The following is a 17,722-nucleotide window of genomic DNA, read 5'->3' on the forward strand; positions in this document are numbered from 1 at the left end:
ACCCCATTTTTAATCTGTGCTTATGAGTGGAAGGTGACACAAACAGAGAGCGGGAAGAAGATGAGAACTATGCAGAGAGACACAGAGAGAGGGAAAAATTGTTCTTCTTTCTGCTCTCTTGCCAGGGAGAAGCAGCTTTATTACATAACAGCCTGAGGACTTGGCAGCTCACATGCTTTTAAGGAAGAAGCGCACGTTCCCCTGCACCTGAAGTCTCATGGCACGGTGGGAGAAGACGAGGATGAGGTGGAGGCTTGTGAGCAGAGGCAGCGAGAGCAGAGAGGGAATATTCAGGAGAAAACATGCTGAAGAACATAGCTGTTCTTGCCAGATAGTCACAAGCAAATAATATTACTTCACATGCACAGGTGATGCCTGCAGCTTTATGAACACGAGTTATTAGACACTCTTGGAATGAAAACAGGTTACAGTGACAGGATGCTTATTTTGAGAAAGATCTTTTTTATCATGTTTTTATCATTTTTATCATATCATATCAAAAGCAGTGGTTTTGTTTGTATGCTAACACTTGCTAGTTAGCAATAAACACAATAAAAGGCCTCAAAATCTATCTATCTATCTATCTATCTATCTATCTATCTATCTATCTATCTATCTATCTATCTATCTATCTATCTATCTATCTATCTATCTATCTATCTATCTATCTATCTATCTATCTATCTATCGCCATTTTTTCTAATATAAACTGCTGAAACTACTGCAAAAAATATGTATTTTTGATATTAGCAAAATGGATCAGGCTTAAAATGTCCTAAGAGCTGTGATCGGGGCTGAGACTCAGAAGACAGCTGCTGCGTAACAAATGATTTAAGCTGAAAACTGTGACTCTGTGCGTAACAGCTCAGCTGTCCGAGGTCTCCTGACCGATCCTGTCTGTGGTGCAACTAATTGAATAAATGAGGTGTGTTATGAGTTATTCTGCCCGTGGGAGAGTTACACTCACTTTATATGGTTGGAACACATCTTCATAGCTTGTGATATCCTGCCGCATTTAGTCATCTAAGAGCAAGTCTTCTTTGGATCTTGTAAATCCAGATGAAGTCCAAACAGTAAACTGCCAACATAAACAAAAATCACCTGTGCACCAATCCCTTTAGGTGAGGTCCCACCTTCTATCCCTCTGCCCCCTTGTCCACATAAAGCTAACGTAACCCTTCTTTCCCACAGGTATCATCTAAATGGCATTTAGCTCAAAAATTGAATCATTCAGATTTCTTCACATGCCCGATACCAGATGCCAGTTATCATACACAGTCTATTTATTTCTATATCTTATTAATTATGATCAGGAGAATGTTTCTTATGATTAATTAAACACTCAAAAACAAGGTCTAACTTTTAAAATCTATCATAGCCTTGGTCAGGTAGCACATAGCACAGAGACAGAAGTATAGCCATGACATTAGTTTGTTTTCTTTTTATTTAAAGACTAATGCAGAGAATCAGATTTTACAGGGCCATATCATAACCAAAAGAAACAAAACATTTACAGAAGATTCACCAGTTCATCTACATCCACCAGAACCTTTTGTCAGTATCATTGAACTGCCAGCATGAACTGTATGTAGGTTTGTGAGCTTGTGTGCGTTTTGTGTTTGTTCTTTGATGTCCATATGTATACAGTGTCATTCTTATCTCTTCTACCCTAGTCAACTTTTGTGCTTTAGAAAATTATTTTTTTTTACATTTCAGTGAAAATCAGAACATATTTTGTTTGATAAAAATACAAGAAAAACTCCAGTAGGTATCTAGGAATAACCAAAGACTCAATGTTGAACAGCAAGTGCTGCTGAGAACTGCATCGAACAATGAAATCAATGACTGATGTGCCTACCGATGTGATATTTACATGTATGCTCTGCCTATGAGTGTAAGGGTAAAGGTTGGAAGCTCATGATTGCACTGTGCCTCATATATCACATTCTCTCTGGAGCATTACCTAGACAGACCACGCTCAAAAATATTTGGAAATGATCCTTTGTTTCATTCTGCTTGGAGTAGAACTCGGGGCTTTACAAACTTGAAACAAAACTCACTGTTGCTTCCTGTAATATCACTGAGCTTTGGAAAGCAAAAGATAAACAAAATGATCTATTTAGTAAAGTAACATTTTCACCCGCCTCCATTTTTAGAATGACAAATAAGCTCAAGAACTTAACAGAAATGTTATTAACAAGGTTACGGTTTTGCTCCTGGTTTTCCAGTTCAATCACTTTATTGCATGTCTCTGGAGAAAAAGTGCAATCAACAATGAAAGCCATTTTCCCTTCAACCACTGACAAATCCAAAGCGCTAACAAAAGAGATAATCCACTGTTTTCTTTGATGTCACCCTGTATAGCCATGGTTAGAGAAAAAAAAGAAGAAAAAATGCTAATGGGTGCACAGCTGATATAAAAGCTAAGCTTTTTTCCTTTTTTTGTAGTAATAGCTTGTAAATCTGAAGCACAATGGTCAGGGAAAGAAGGTCAGTGATGTGGTTGAAAGCTGTCCTTGCATAGCACGAAGCTGACTACATAAATGTAATGTTATTGTTCTAAATGTGCAAAATGCATAACAATAGGTTGATAATACAAACAATATTCATCATCATCTTAGCTAATATCTTCATTGATAGAATCAAATACTATATGCATTAAGTATTTTACATATGTATATATATATATATAGATTTTCTTTATGATATTAAACATACATACAATAGTTTAGAATTCAAATATCTTTATACAACTCTTCACCCTGAACTTTGCAGTTCCATGACCCTCAGCTTGTAGGTTAAGTGGCTGTGAACAGTAGACTGCTTGCATATGCTTGTAAAGATGTCTGCTATAAGGGGATAGATTCCATATTGGTTATGAGGATAATGCAAATAATGACAATAGCAACAGCAACCAATCTCTTTTTGATTCCCTCTGGTAGTGGCATGATCTTTTCACCTTAGTGCACAAGCACACAGAGAATTCTGCACAGTTCTAATTTGCCCTTTGGCCTGTTTAGTGCCCTGTAAAATATATTCAGCAAAAGACATTGAATCAGTAATATGACGCAATGCACCAGCACTCTTGATTCTTCATCAAACACAGTTTGAGTGCGAGCCAAAGGGTTTAGAACCCAGCATGGACACACAATGCGATGCCTGTTTTCTTTAACAAAATCTAAATAGAATAAATTTCTAAGTACAGCATACAGATGAAACTACAAGTAGAGAGGGGTCAGTGTAAAGCTACAATGGATATCAACTCCAGACTGAGTGTCAGGTTCAGGTCCTAAGAAAAGCCCTTGCTAATTAATATTGCTACATTAACATAATTTAAATTGGACTGTTCAGAAACCTTAACATGCCACGTCAGAGAAGGAGCATTTCCCTAAAGAGTGTGTGTTTTTTAAAGAAATGAAGGTAGCAAGCAATTTTCAATACAAAAACAAAAGCATTCTTTTCACACTGGTGTTAATTTCTGTTGGTTTTTCTCGGAAGAGGGATTGACATCATGCTACAAAAATAGATTCATCTTTGTCACTATCGTAGAACTACAAGACAATTCCTCTGTGTGAAACACAGCGCTGGCTAAAGTAAGCTTACAATGCCACTTCACCTAAATGTCTCCATTCTCTTTTGTCCCTTTCTGTCTCTGTCCCTGTCTCTCGCTGTTGCACACCGACAAGCAGCAACAAATGAGTCCTAACGGGCATGTGATACTGAAGGCAGTGTAGCTGGTACTTTCTGAGTGTTATGTCTCAATATTTAACTGAATGGGGATGGGGGTGAATATGGTAAAAATGGTCAGGGGACACAGTGGGATGGAAAATACAGATGTGCCGTCAATCGCCAAAGTAACAGCCTTCACAGCTTCAACTCTGAAAATGGAAAAGGCACTTCTCCCTCTCAATGTGCCCCTGCCCCTTTTTTTCAATTGATGCTAACAGAACTTTCCTACCAATGGTGTTTCTGACAAAGGAGGCCCCACCATAAGTAGTCAAAAGCCCCAAAAAACAAAAACAAATATACATAGGTAATGAGTGTTTTATTTCTAAATCTAATGCACTCCATGATTTGTGATATATATTTTTTTACATTCTTATTCGTAACTAGCCAGTGTCAGTTTACCACTGATTTTGTTGTTGATGTTGTTGCCGTCAATGTGTACACAAGCACACAGTTTAATATTTTAATCCAATGTAAAAGCAGCTTTGAATGGAACATTAACTTGGTGAAAAACAGTCACTTAAGCATGAATTAGACCAGTATATACTCTTTTTTTGTAGAAAGTATCATAAAGAGGAAACAAAAACAAATTAATCCAAAAAATTCTTTTCTCTCCATGTGTACAATTACCCTTTAGTTACACTTTGCAAAGCCTAAACATAATACTGACATCTGTAACACCTGATATTTACAATGCTGTGAAAATAACTTACTATATTTTTTTCAATGTTGATCACAACCATGATTGAATCTTTGTATCTTTTGATCTCTAAATAAATGGTGTGTCCACTGAGACATGTTTTATTGCTATTGCAGAAATCCTAACATATTATGGAGAATGGTATAATTAGGCTCATAAAACATCTACAAACAATGGAAGATATTTGGAAAGAGACTGACTGTAGCATTTTGCTGCTGATGTCAAATAAACCAAGCCAACAGTCAATGATGAGTTGTATTTTGAATAAATAAATACAAATTATAAGATGTCCTGTCCATGCATATACACAAATGCCCACTGTATCTGTGATTCCATGTTTAAATGAAGTAGAATCAAATAAAAGGTAACAAATAAATCAACAAAAACATGCCTCTCAACAAGTTTGGGCTATGTGCAGTTGTAGAATAGCATTCTCTTGGCTATATATTTAAAGTAGCATTTTCCTAGTAGCATCATCCCAGACCTGAACAACACTCTTTCAAAAGTTTGTATTGTTTTCATTTTTTTTTCCTATATTTTGTTTTTTCAAAATCTTCAAAATTTTGTTCAACATAGAAGCAATGCAACAACTGGGAATTGGAAACCAGCATGGACACCATGTTGTCTGAAAATAAACACTGTTTATAGGAATAAGAAAATGAAATAATTACAGGTATAGTTTAAAAGGAATGAAAAACTTGATTAGTGTGGATTGGCCCCCTGCAATTTGGGCTTCTTATTCAAGTAGGTCGCCCAGTAGACCAAGTTAAAGGTTCCAAAGAGCAGAGGGAAGGCTATTCTGGCGATCCTGTCTATCTTGCTCACACTGTTAAAGGTCTTCTTGGCCTCTGGAGGTTTGGGCTTTGGCTCCTCCTTAGGCTCAGTTGGGGGTGGTGGGGCGCTTTTAGCGATAGTAGCCAATCCAGGGTCCCTGGCAATATTGGGGGCGAAGGCTGTAGCAGTGGCAGCTGGGTAGGCCGTAGTGTTGTTCTTCTTAAGGAGAGATTCCTTCTTTTTCTTTTGCTGATTTGTTTGTCGGAGAAAGGCAAAAGGATAAAGAGTTCATTTTTTGTGAGATGCAATACTGCGCACACTGCTATTGTATCCTTTCCCAAACTACCACTATTCACTGTTGCATGCAAAACCCTGGTGAATCAAACTGGGTTTAAATAGGTATTTAATTGGGAAATATTAATTGCTCTCATTGGCATATATCCAAATGAAAGCTTTAATGTCAGAAATATAACATCTTTATAATCAGCATTGGGCCTTTTTAAAAACACCCGGAGACTGCAGAGTATGTTGTTGCTAACTGCAGCACAGAGACAAGTAGAGCAGAAAAGCACAAGCTGAACACTAAACTATTAATGTTCATGTCATGTTACTCAAATTGCATTTTCTATTAGATGACAATAATTAAATGTTCCCTGCTTGATGCAGTTCCATCAGCAGTTAAGTGATGTGCTGGTGCAAAAAAATAATAATAAAATAAACACTTTAATGTTCATATTTTGCTTGTTTGGGTTTTTAAAAAACATTAGAGGACGGTAACATGGTAAGGTTTTCCTATGTACTGATACCAGTGGTAATGCTTTTAAAAAAAATGTTTTTATTATAATAAAAGCACACTTTAAATAAGTAAGACCATTTTTAAAAAGGGGTCAAATACCTTCTCTGGCACCACACTTTTTCCATCCCAAGCATAACCCCTCTTGGTGAAGTAGTTGACTGTTGCAAACTCAATGAGGGCTGAGAAGACAAAGGCATAGCAGACAGCAATGAACCAATCCATAGCTGTGGCATAGGCCACTTTAGGGAGAGAGTTCCTGGCACTGATACTCAGTGTGGTCATGGTCAGGACAGTTGTCACTCCTGCAGACAGACACAGAGAGAATATAGACATCAAATCTCATGTTGTTGATCATTATCATAAATCGATGAAAACAAAAAGTGTGCACATTTTATCAACATTGTATAATGAGATGCTTTGTTCATGAAGCATTTTGATGTTATAACTTTATTCAAATAAGAACAAATAAACATTTTAATTATAATAAAGAGTAGCAGAAGTAACATGAACATGTTTTTTTTCAAGCTGCTACAATAGCTTTTCAAGCTGCTTAAATACATGTGTTAATTTAAAATGCCCCACACTAAAAAGTGTCCCAGTGTTTCAGCTACTGAAAATCAAATTGCTAGTCTACACCCTGAACAAATGAAAGCTGCGAAGAGAATAGATGGAGAAGAAGAGGAACTGGAGCACAGCATTTCAAGCAGTGAGAGGCATATCACACAAGCAGTTACTGCAGATGTTAACAAACTAAATAACATTAACCCAAGCAGCAAATAATCCACCAATTTGGTCTGGAATATCATGCAGAACAGCTGGAGTGTGAAAGAAGACCCTCTCCGATACAGAGAGATCTTTATGTAAATATATGTGCATATACTAATCCTTTGTAAGCTTAAAAAAAATCAACTTTCTGTAAATTGTTATGCCATACAGGGATAAGTAATCATCAGTAATATCAGTCATGCAAACAGTTTTCATCAATATAGAGTAGACAGGCATCTATATAACGTTTTCCAATCATATTAAGCACTTAACGTGTTTCTACAGTACAAATGGCCTGTATTTTCATGTGTGAATGGGTAAACAAGTCATGTTTACCCATTCACACACAGTTTCATAAAGCATTTTATTCTGTGCAGTTTAAGCACTTTTTATCTCACACACACACACACACACACACACACACACACACACACACAAGCCTGTTCAGCTATCTTAGTGAAGACCTTCATTGACATAATGGTTTCCCTAGCCCAGGGGTCGGCAACCTGCGGCTCCGGAGCCGCATGAGGCTCTTTAGTCCTTGAAGTGCAGCTCCGCATGGTTTGGGAAAAGTATTTAGCTGAAGTGTATTTTATTTATGTTAGTTCTTTTTTTAACTAGTAGTTCTAAATTGGAAGATTATTGTGATATTGAAATATAAAAATAAAATTATATTCTATTATTTTTTCATCGCTCAAAATAAGCGTCACACCCGCAGAAACGCCGTGCATTTATCGAGACTTTCACCCCCAGGTAGGCCAATTATGGATCTTCAGATCCACATTATATCAGCAGCTGTTCTCCTCCGTGAACTATGTTAAAAACAAACACCGCTCACGCCTCACAGATGACAGCTTACAGTCCTGCGTAAAGATGAAAGTGACTTCGTACAGCCCCGAATTGCAGACGCTGTGCGCAGAGGTTCAGGAGCAGAAGTCCCATTGTAAACATATCACGGCAGACCCGACAATGTTTGCATGAACACGCTTTTCACACACGGTTGCTGTACGCATACAGCCGGCTGTAGCTTTTCAGCTCACAGCCCGACACATACCAACACAACAGCATAGATAGCACAGGCGTGATTGCGGGTGCCGCTCAGGTGCGTCCTCCTCCCCTGCAGCGGCGCAGCAGACCACGCCCCGCCACACACATTAACCAGGTAAAATACATATTTAGGCAGAATTAGAATTAGGAATTAGGCGATATAAGGGTGGCGGCTCACAACAGTTTTTGCTTGCTACATGGATCATTTTAGTTCATCTGGGTGTCTTTCCTTTTGTTATATTTCTTTAAGAGTTCAAATGTGTTAATTACATAAATAAAATGTAATTTTCTCTGTAGCACTTCATGGATTTCATAAGCAACACACCTTAGTTGTTCACACAAAGCATAAAAGTAGAAAACAATATATACAGTGTTATCTTTATTTTAGATGTCAAAAAGTATTTGCGGCTCCCAGTGTTTTCTTTTGTGTGGAAACCGGGTCTAAATGGCTCTTTGGGTGTTAAAGGTTGCTGACCCCTACCCTAGCCCCATACCCTAACCATAACCATTAAAAATGAATGCCTAACCCTAATCCTTACCCTAAACCTAACCACAACCTAATCGTAACCCTGACACTAAAACCACATTTTGAGCCTCAAAAAGGCCATCAAACTTGTGAGGACTGGTGAGTGTGTCCTCACAAGTGACTGTTGGTTCTCACAAGTATAGTAGAATGCAGATTTCGGTCCTCACAAAGATAGCTAGACAGGAACAGACACACACACTCCTCAACAAGATCTTTTACAAATCGGTTAAAGAGTAAAGACTAGCTGCCATCAAAAAATAAAACACTACTACACTTCACATTATATCACAGTCACATACTGTATGCAAATAGAGAATCTATATTAAAACAAAAACAATCTCAATCAGCTAACCTAAAAAAAGATGTCCAACTAGTTTCAAATGATTAATACTGAGTTAAACATCTTTCTAAAACAAGCTTATAAAGCTGACTAAAACTATCATTTACCGTAATCCAATTATATACTGCACACTGCTCTTATTCATGTGTCCACCATCTCCAAGAAGCAAAAGCAGCTGTACTGAGATTAAAAGTTACGGTTTCCCTTTATAATTCTGAATTCTTTTTTTTTTTGCTTCCTCCTCATTCGTGGTGAAGTGTTAAGTGATGATTCACAGACTCCCTGTCCTCCCACTCTCTTTTCACAAGCCTTTACCATTGCTGACTGGGTGCTGTGACATGGACCATAAAGAATGATTATTATGTTATCATTACTCATAGCCAAATAAACGACTGGTCCTCAGCCATGAGCAAACAATGCACCTTAAATGGGTTTGCTGCATCTGCATACTAGGAACACAACGTGCATGGTCATACATTTTTTGTGCTTATTATGTCTCTAAGGGGAATAACAACTAAGTAGGTCAAAGTTATTTATTGTGAAGTCATTTATTGTTGAAATGTACTGCTTCTCGTGGATGGCATAATTGCACTTGGCATAAGCACAAGCTGAACAAACAAACAAAAACAAACAAAAACAAAAACAAATGACAGCTTCAGATGAAAACGGCTATATTCAATTCCTGTTTGGTATAAGGATAAAACACAGCCACCCACACAAGTGATGCTCACAGATGAAGAGTGGCTACATGAAGACTAAATGCTGCTACAGTTAGATACATGCTATGAAAACGAGGGCTAGAAAAGCACATTTTATGCCTTGTTAAGAGTATTAATGCAGATATTTAGGAATCTATGTGTGACCATGTTCTGCACTGTACCAGATGCTAAGCAGGCTATGCACTGAATGATGGCTAAGGGAATGCACGGCAAATGGTGCTGTGAAGACCAAATTTTCCATTGGCTCTGGCTGCTCAGAATTTCTTCTCCACTGACCTCCCTCACCATGTGTGCCACAACTGCATTACATTAATATTTGCCTTCACTCTCCCATAGTTTGTTTTGTCCTTGTCTCTCTATGCTCTCGTTTTTTCTTTTCACTTTGCCTTTACCCTCCAACTGGTCGCAGCAGATGGCTGCCCCTCCCCGAACTTCGTTCTGCGGGAGGTTTCTTCATGTTAGAAAGGAGTTCATCCTTCCTCCTGTCAACAAGTGCTTGCTCAAAGGGGATTGTCTTTACTTTAGAACAACATGTGTGCTGAGGGCTGTTGTCTTGCTTCTCTCTGTTAATGCTTTTTGCAGATGTGGTCTATTTTCTTTTAGAATTTGCTGGTAAAATTCAACATGCTTTAGTCCATGAATGGTGATAAATCTTTGTGGCTAAACAAAACCCTTTTCATTTAAACCAGCAAGTTTTATTTTGGTCTCATCAATCGGTTTTACTTTCTTTAGGAAACTGCAGATGGGCAGCACTTTTCATTTTTGGAGGACTGTGGCTTTGTCATTGTGCTCTTTTGATGGTGGGGTGATAAACATTAGTCACTGTGAAAGAAACCTTTAGTTGCTTAGAAGCTACCCTGGGTTCCTTTGTGCCATCCCAAACTTTTGTCTACTTTGCTTTTGTAGGAAACTTTGTTAGTTGACCTTTCCTGAGATAGAAAACAATGCTCTTAAATGTCCTCGATTTATACACAGTCTGACTCATTTAGCATTCCAAACCCTTTAACATGGTTTAATACCCCTTTCCAGTCTGATGAGCAAGAACAACCTTTTCCTCAAAAATCTAATTTGTTAATGGAGTGATTTACTTCCTCAAATGTGTTCTGAGAAGCAGACTTTGGTAGTTCCTGATAAAAACAAAAAGCAAACAAAGTACACACTCACATCCATTAATGGAAAGCACCTGTATCTAATTTCCCCTTCAATTATACAATTAATCCTAGATTTTTTTTTCCTTTTCATAGATATAAAATATTGGATCATTTTTCTTAACTAACTAAAGAACAAAGGCCAAATTTACTAAGTGTGACAAATTAGCTGCCACATTTACCAATGGGAGCGGAAAGCTCTTCGAGCAATCTGATTAATATACACTAATTCATAAACTACGACAGCCAAATGATTTCATTCTATCAAAAACAATGCAAATTAGCTAACCAACTAACCAAAATAATACTGTGTAAGCACACGTTTTTATGCAAGTGTTTCTCTTGGTCAATAGCAAGACAATCCAGAACAATGAGATGTACTATAGCCGAAGGAGGCTTTATATGATTTAAATGGTTACTCTTCTTCTGTCAGAAGGGAACTATGTGAAGGCATGTAGACTGAGACAGGCATTCTTTGGATAAAGCTTTCAACTAAGGTTACGCACAGAACCTATCCAGAGGGGGGTTATTATTACATTATTATTACATTAATACTATTATATTGTGTTATTTAATTATTGTGTTGTGTTACAATGATGTTATAATGACAAACATTATTTCCTGCCCATTCCCGACTCACATGGGTGTTAATGAAATTATTGTTTCTGTACCACGAGCATAAATGCATGCATCACTCTTGTTTATTGCATTATTTTCTTCTGTGAGAAGATTTTTTTAGAGACTGTATTACATTTTGTAACTTCCAGATATTAATCTAACACACTTCTGATCTAAGTTCTGCTAATAGCTGCATATGCAATTGTGATATGTAACAGATCTGAAATTGCAGATGTTTTCATTATATAGCAATTTCTGTGTATAAATCTTACTAAAAGCCCAAAACCATCATCTTACTATAAAAAGTAATTTGGCTACCTGGAAATGAAGACAAATCCTTGTATGTGTGCTGTACTGAGATTTTCCTCCAGTCCAGTTAAGTTCTGCTCTTTCTCATGAAAATATACAAAATATTACTGAGGAAGACAAATTTGTAGGGCTAGGCTCTAAAGATTTGGGGTTTGAGGACTCAGTGAAGAGCTACAGAGCCAAAGCTTTAGCACCACGTGCACAGCTTTGAGCCATCCACCCGCGCCAATAACAAACTCGTTCTGACAACCTCTACCCCCCTCTCATTTGAAATATATGAGCACTTCCAGAGGCAACTATCATGACTATGTCTGTTGTAAAACAAGACATTCTATTTTTCGGTATAGTGCAGTAAACTGCATACTGCAAGCTTTGGTTAATCATGTGATTCATTCAAATACTCTCCTCCCCATCCAGAAGGAGGTGAAAATTGTTAGAAAATCTGGCCCAGTGTGTAATATTTTCTTCTAATTTGTTCAATTGATTTTTTTAATGTACTTTAAGGACCTGTGTGGTACAATGTTTTAGGTCATATTTAAGTTAAAATATTCTGATTTTTCAACAGTTCACAAACTACATCCTGCATATGAAGAATATTTATTTAGAAATATACTGAATACAGCAGCAAAAATAAAAAATAAATGAATATATATATATATATATATATATATATATATATATATATATATATATATATATATATATATATATATATATATTTGGGAAGAGATTGGTAGATGGAAGAAATGGGTGACAACAAAGTAGTGTCAATTTGTCAGATACTTTGTTTGCCTGTAAATCTGTTAATTTTGTGGGGGAGGATGAAGACAGCACCACTGGGTATTACACAAGCCTTCACAAAAGCACCCTGATGCTGGTATCATATATACTATGTTTGGTAAGCACCGTTGTCATGGAAACAAGTCTTCTAACTCCTCCAATGTCTTATTACCACAAGAGAAAAGAGGAGAAAGGAAAATAAAAACATTTTGCTTTTATAACATGAAATATTCCATTGATTTGAACATTAAGTGATGTTATGTTTTATTGCACACAAACTACTGCATAAACTATTTGCAGGTGTATCACTGCTTTTAATCAACTGCACACAAGTCTAAAGGTGTGTGTGTGCATTTGTGTGGGGTTTTTTTTTTTTTTTTTTGGCTGTTTTTTTTTGTCGGTGTGTGCATGTCAGGGACTTGACTAACATGGCCGACAAGGTGTGTTTCTTAAACTCTAGTAAGAACAATTTCCCTTTGTGCCTGTTAAGCAACAGGCCAACTTGGAATCATTTAGAGCCCTAGTATTTTGATTCATTTGAACATGTCTCCAGAGCTAGTTTTAAATGACTCTCTTTGACATGTTGTAACTAATAGACTTGAGGCTTTGAAGGCTGTTAATGAACAAAGTCACTGATCTGGAAAGTTCTAACTGGATTAATAGTGGTGTAACTCAGTTCTTGAGAGTTTCTTCCACTCAATTTAACTCAGTGTGCACAAGCACAAACTTTTTTTATATGATACAAATCTTCTAACAAGGTTTTCTGTCTTATTTATTAAATATTAACACATGTATAGAGGTTAATGGTTACTAACTTCAAAAGTATATTTTTATTTCTTTGGGAAATGCGAGCCAAAAATGTTAACTTGGTTAAACACAGGGTAGAAAAATAACAGAAAATTGATTTAAGGCTTATTAGAGTAATCAGCCTAATAGAAATTGTTGTCGGCAAAATAAATTAACTTGAACTCAAGGTCAAAACATTTTTCAGTAAGGTTCAAAGTTGATTGTTCTGTTCTATATTTAGCCCTTCACTGACAACCCTTAAATGACAGACTTCAAATAATCTGGCAAATCCTACGTGAGTAAGAAAAATATACTGTTTAGCCACCACATTGAAGCCAAGCCACAAATCTTTGTTCAGGAGTGAGCCTTCAGCAAAATGTCCCTGGTTCCAGTTAGAATGTTTTCTACAGGCAACCTGTCACACATGACATTCAAAACGCTGCAAGAGGTCAAAAGTACTTTATGAACTGAGTTATGTGTTTACTTTAAGAATATGCAAACTTTATGTGCAAGTTAAACCTTGTGTCTAACTGGCTGATTGAAAATATGACCAGCTTACTTATGCATAAACAACATCAACACTCAATTCTCGTTTCACTTGTAAAGTTCATCGAACTTTGTTTATGCTGAAGTCTTAAAAGCCTGTTATAACATGTTTCATCCTAATAATGACCTTTCTAAAATGTTTCTGGAATCTCAATAGTGTGGCAGGATGCCATCATTTAATTGTACAGATATTTTGCATGCAACCACAGGTCTGTGACATTAGAGATAAAAAGCCGACTGAGGTTAGACGAGGCCTATTACTACATTTACTACCAGCCATCTCATTACAAACCTTAAAAGGCATAATAACAAATAGCTGAAAGTAGTAAACAGATGAATTATGTGAGTAAAGAATTTGAAAATGAAAAATATGAAATGCATTGGTTTAAAAATTTCCTGTTAAATTGTCATTGTGAAATCACAATTTAAATCACTATATTATATTAGGAAATATAACAAGTGGTTTTTAATTTTAACAGTTTTCTTATGCTTGTGGGAGGACAAAGATGACCAGTTTGACTGCATGCTTGTGTATTAAAGAGTAAATTCATATGTTAGCTGTGTGTGGAGTTGTGTGGAGAACCTTTTTAAAAAATAATTTCCTCAAACATTCCCCAGTGCAGAGCTGTCTTTGCTGGATGTCTATCAACACCCCCGCTGTGCAGCAGCTATTTATTTATTCATGCCTTATCAATAACTGAAACCCTTGGGAAGCTACACTCACACACAATACCTTCAGCATTATTACATCACCTCTGACTGACATATAATGAAGAAATAAACGGACACATTGACGGGCAGGTGAGTTAAATAACTCTGCCAACACTATAGATGTGAGATTTGTAACACACAGACAGGCAGCTTCGGAGACACATAGTGCTTACACTGTTGTTAGCTACTAATTAGAAATTGATGAGTACCCAATTTCTTCACATATCGCAAACAAACACATTTTCACACAAATGCATGAGCGCACATGTGCGAACTCCAGTATACACCACCCACTCACATACAAGGTGTTATTCCCTGATGAACAGATACCTCAAACATCATCATGGGAAAACCCATAAATACCCAGCCAATCGCTCTTAAAACAGAGATGGAAGAAAGGGAGCTTATCTTCTGAGCCCTGCTGTCCCTGACAGCTTAGAGACAGAAAAATGGAGCGGGAGAGGGAGGTGGGATGTAAGAGAGAGCTCAAATCAGAGCCATCAGTGGCTGTTTCCTTTTGGTTTTCATTTGGACTAAATAAATAAATTGCCAACAGTTTTCCACTACACTGAACTAGCTATAAACTAATCAGCCTCTTAATCGGTACAGTGATAAATAAGATAACTCTACCCACTGCTGTGTTTTTAAATTGCCTATTCATCTACAGGGCAGGCTTTAGGAAAAAAGATTTAGTGCAGAAGCTGTGCTTCATAGTGACATAATGTAATTTAAACAGGGTTTTCAATGTTCAATTTGTTTTTGTTAATACTGTTTCTTTGTCAGCTGTGCACAACTGTGTGGCAACATCAACCTGATCACATCTGTAGCAATAACAAAACACAGTACTACAGTAGCTGTTTCTGAGATGAAAATGAGGAAAAACCAAGGTATAAATAAATATCTGTGGCAGGATGACTAAATAGAATTTGCATGGTTTAGTAATTTGTTCAATATTAATAGCATTATTTTTATTCCTAGATCTCTGTTCATGGATAAAGTTTACAGAGCCATATTCGGGTATAGCCGGACTGACAGAGCCACTGTGCTTACGCAATATTGCGGAGCTTTTATGTACAGTATATAAAGGTGCATTCGTTTGCATCATTACTATATTGCAAAATATTATTTTGCTTTTGAAAATGAATTTATGATAAAGATTTCATTAATGACCTAATGTGGACTTGAGTCATGCTTCTTCCTGCCTCTCACAGGGAATCTTCCAAATAATACTCCTCATAAATCTCCTTATTTACCAGAGAAGCGTGCAGCCACATTTATAATGTCTGACACAAATAGAATGACAAGGCATTAAACTCATTTAATTCCTATTAACCCACATGGATGTGGTACATTTTGCAAAAATACTTTTTGTCCATCCATCCATGAAGTTGGTATAATTGAAAATACAAAATATAGTGAGCTAGTGTGGCTCTGAATATCATTTTGGTTGATCACACGACCAATCCCCCGCCCAAAAAAGGCACTGACTATGATGAGTTTTTTTAATGGTTTCATTGTTTTTATTAGTAGTCCTAATAAGGTAAATCACTACATGTTTGCCATGAAATCAAACTCGTTCCTTATTTGAAATATTACATCAGATCTACTAAACCCAGCAATGGAAGTTTCAGTAACAGAAATAGATTAAAAATATCAGACCTACTATAAAATTTCAGTTTCTTCTAAATAATGAGGAACATTCCTGAAAGGAAGCTAAAATTACTGTATATAAAGACAAGAGATTTGGGTTTAGGTGCCACGGGTTTTCTTTCAAATCTGTGAAAGTTGTACACATCATATCAAGGTGAATTTATACATGGAGGAGACCTTCAACAAACAGGGACAGAGGTGCCCAAACACTTTTTTCCTAGTCTGCAGCAAACATCCAGAGCACCGACACATGTGATATCTCATAACCTATCACATAAAATTATTGGTGATATCACTAGATGTACATTATGCATTTCCATGTGTATGTGTGGAAAGCTATGGATGTAATTATAGTAATCAAGCATTTTTATTTTCACCATTATTGAGAGTCTTTGAAAATGAAAACAACCTAAAATGCCCATAAAATAAGTAAATAACAAGAAAAAAGGAATGAAAATGACAAAGATTTAAGGAAATGTGGGTTACTTGCAATATGTTAGACATATGTTTTGGCAGCAGATGTGATATTTAAAGTGTTTATACACTTTGGAACAACAAATCCTGTCTTATCCCTCTATGATGCCAAGTACCTTCCTAATGATGTTGTCTTTTGCATACAGTAAGCATATATACTGCACTCATTCTACCCTACGATTATAATAGCGCAAAACATGTGTACAATGGTCTGAAAGATCATATAAATGTTTGACTTTGATGATAGTTAAAGGATTAAGATGGAAATGAAAGATATCGATTGTCTTTATAATGCTTCATTCATGATGATACTGGCATTACTAACCTCTTTCAAGAACAGGCTCATTCATCTGCTGATGCATATTAATCATATGAATGGTCATCCTAATGTGCTGGGACACTGTGTTGCTCTCTGTCATGCTCATACTACATACATGTAATCCCATGAAGCACAACCAGTATTGAGGGACACATACACACACACAGACACACACACGCCCTAGATAGTTGATTGAATCTAATCTAGGCCATCCTCATCCCCCCCTAAACACGTGACAAGCACCTCAGGTAGCAAGCTGTGGCATACACATACACACACCCACACATACAAACACACACATACATATACACACACGAAGAAACTCACAGCTCACACAAACGGACTCCAAAACATTGCAGGGAGAGTAGAAAAACCTGCTGGAGACTGCAGAGCTGCAAATCTGGTGTCTGTATAATGATTCCGGGAAAGCTCTTTAAGTAGTGGGCCAGGGGAGACACTGACATTCATGAGAAGAAGATGAAGAGAGAAAGAGGGAGTGAAGGAGAATAAAGAAAAAAGAAGAAGAAAGTGTGGAGGGTGAGGTAACTCAAGGACATTCTGCCTGCTGCCGTGCTTTGCTGCTACAGAGCATGCTGCAGACTAGCAAGAGCTTTCCTTGTGGGCTGTATTATGTAAGACCTTAGTGTGACAGACAGATACACTCTACATACACACCATCAGACACACACAAACACACATTCACATAACAAACACACACACTCAGGCCAATGTGCACGTGTAGACTCGCATTCTCACATGCACTGATGTACACAAGCAGGCACAAACACGCAGTAGCTGTAGTCAAACATTCTAAGCACGTAAATCTAAATTCACACTGAGCTTAAAATTCTACTGCAGTTTGCCACAAGTGATTAATGCTCTTTTTGCCTTAGTAAAAAACAAAACAGAATAGAACAGTATGGATGTACTGAACAGAGACAATAAAATGTCTGGTATATCTCACGTATTTTAAAATATGTTTTTGACA

General features: G+C 36.9%; 1 protein-coding gene across 5 annotated transcripts in view; it reads right to left on the reverse strand.

Annotated features, from left to right (window-relative positions):
* Window positions 1-1,426: 1,426 nt before the first annotated feature.
* The window catches only part of gabra1 (gamma-aminobutyric acid type A receptor subunit alpha1), a 37,335-nt gene continuing 21,039 nt past the window's right edge, over window positions 1,427-17,722 (reverse strand). For all 5 annotated transcript variants that reach the window (XM_085289537.1, XM_085289534.1, XM_085289535.1 and 2 more), the window contains 2 exons: window positions 6,096-6,298; window positions 1,427-5,449 (listed from right to left, as the gene is read on the reverse strand). In XM_085289537.1, the coding sequence (XP_085145663.1) occupies window positions 5,129-5,449; window positions 6,096-6,298 (524 nt within the window). In that variant the 3' untranslated portion in view covers window positions 1,427-5,128. The remainder of the gene's footprint in view (window positions 5,450-6,095; window positions 6,299-17,722) is intronic.

Source organism: Mchenga conophoros, linkage group LG10, assembly GCF_057382185.1.
Source record: "Mchenga conophoros isolate Kocher_MC1m ecotype Shallow Benthic linkage group LG10, M_conophoros_male_GT1.1, whole genome shotgun sequence".
Lineage (NCBI taxonomy): Eukaryota > Metazoa > Chordata > Actinopteri > Cichliformes > Cichlidae > Mchenga > Mchenga conophoros.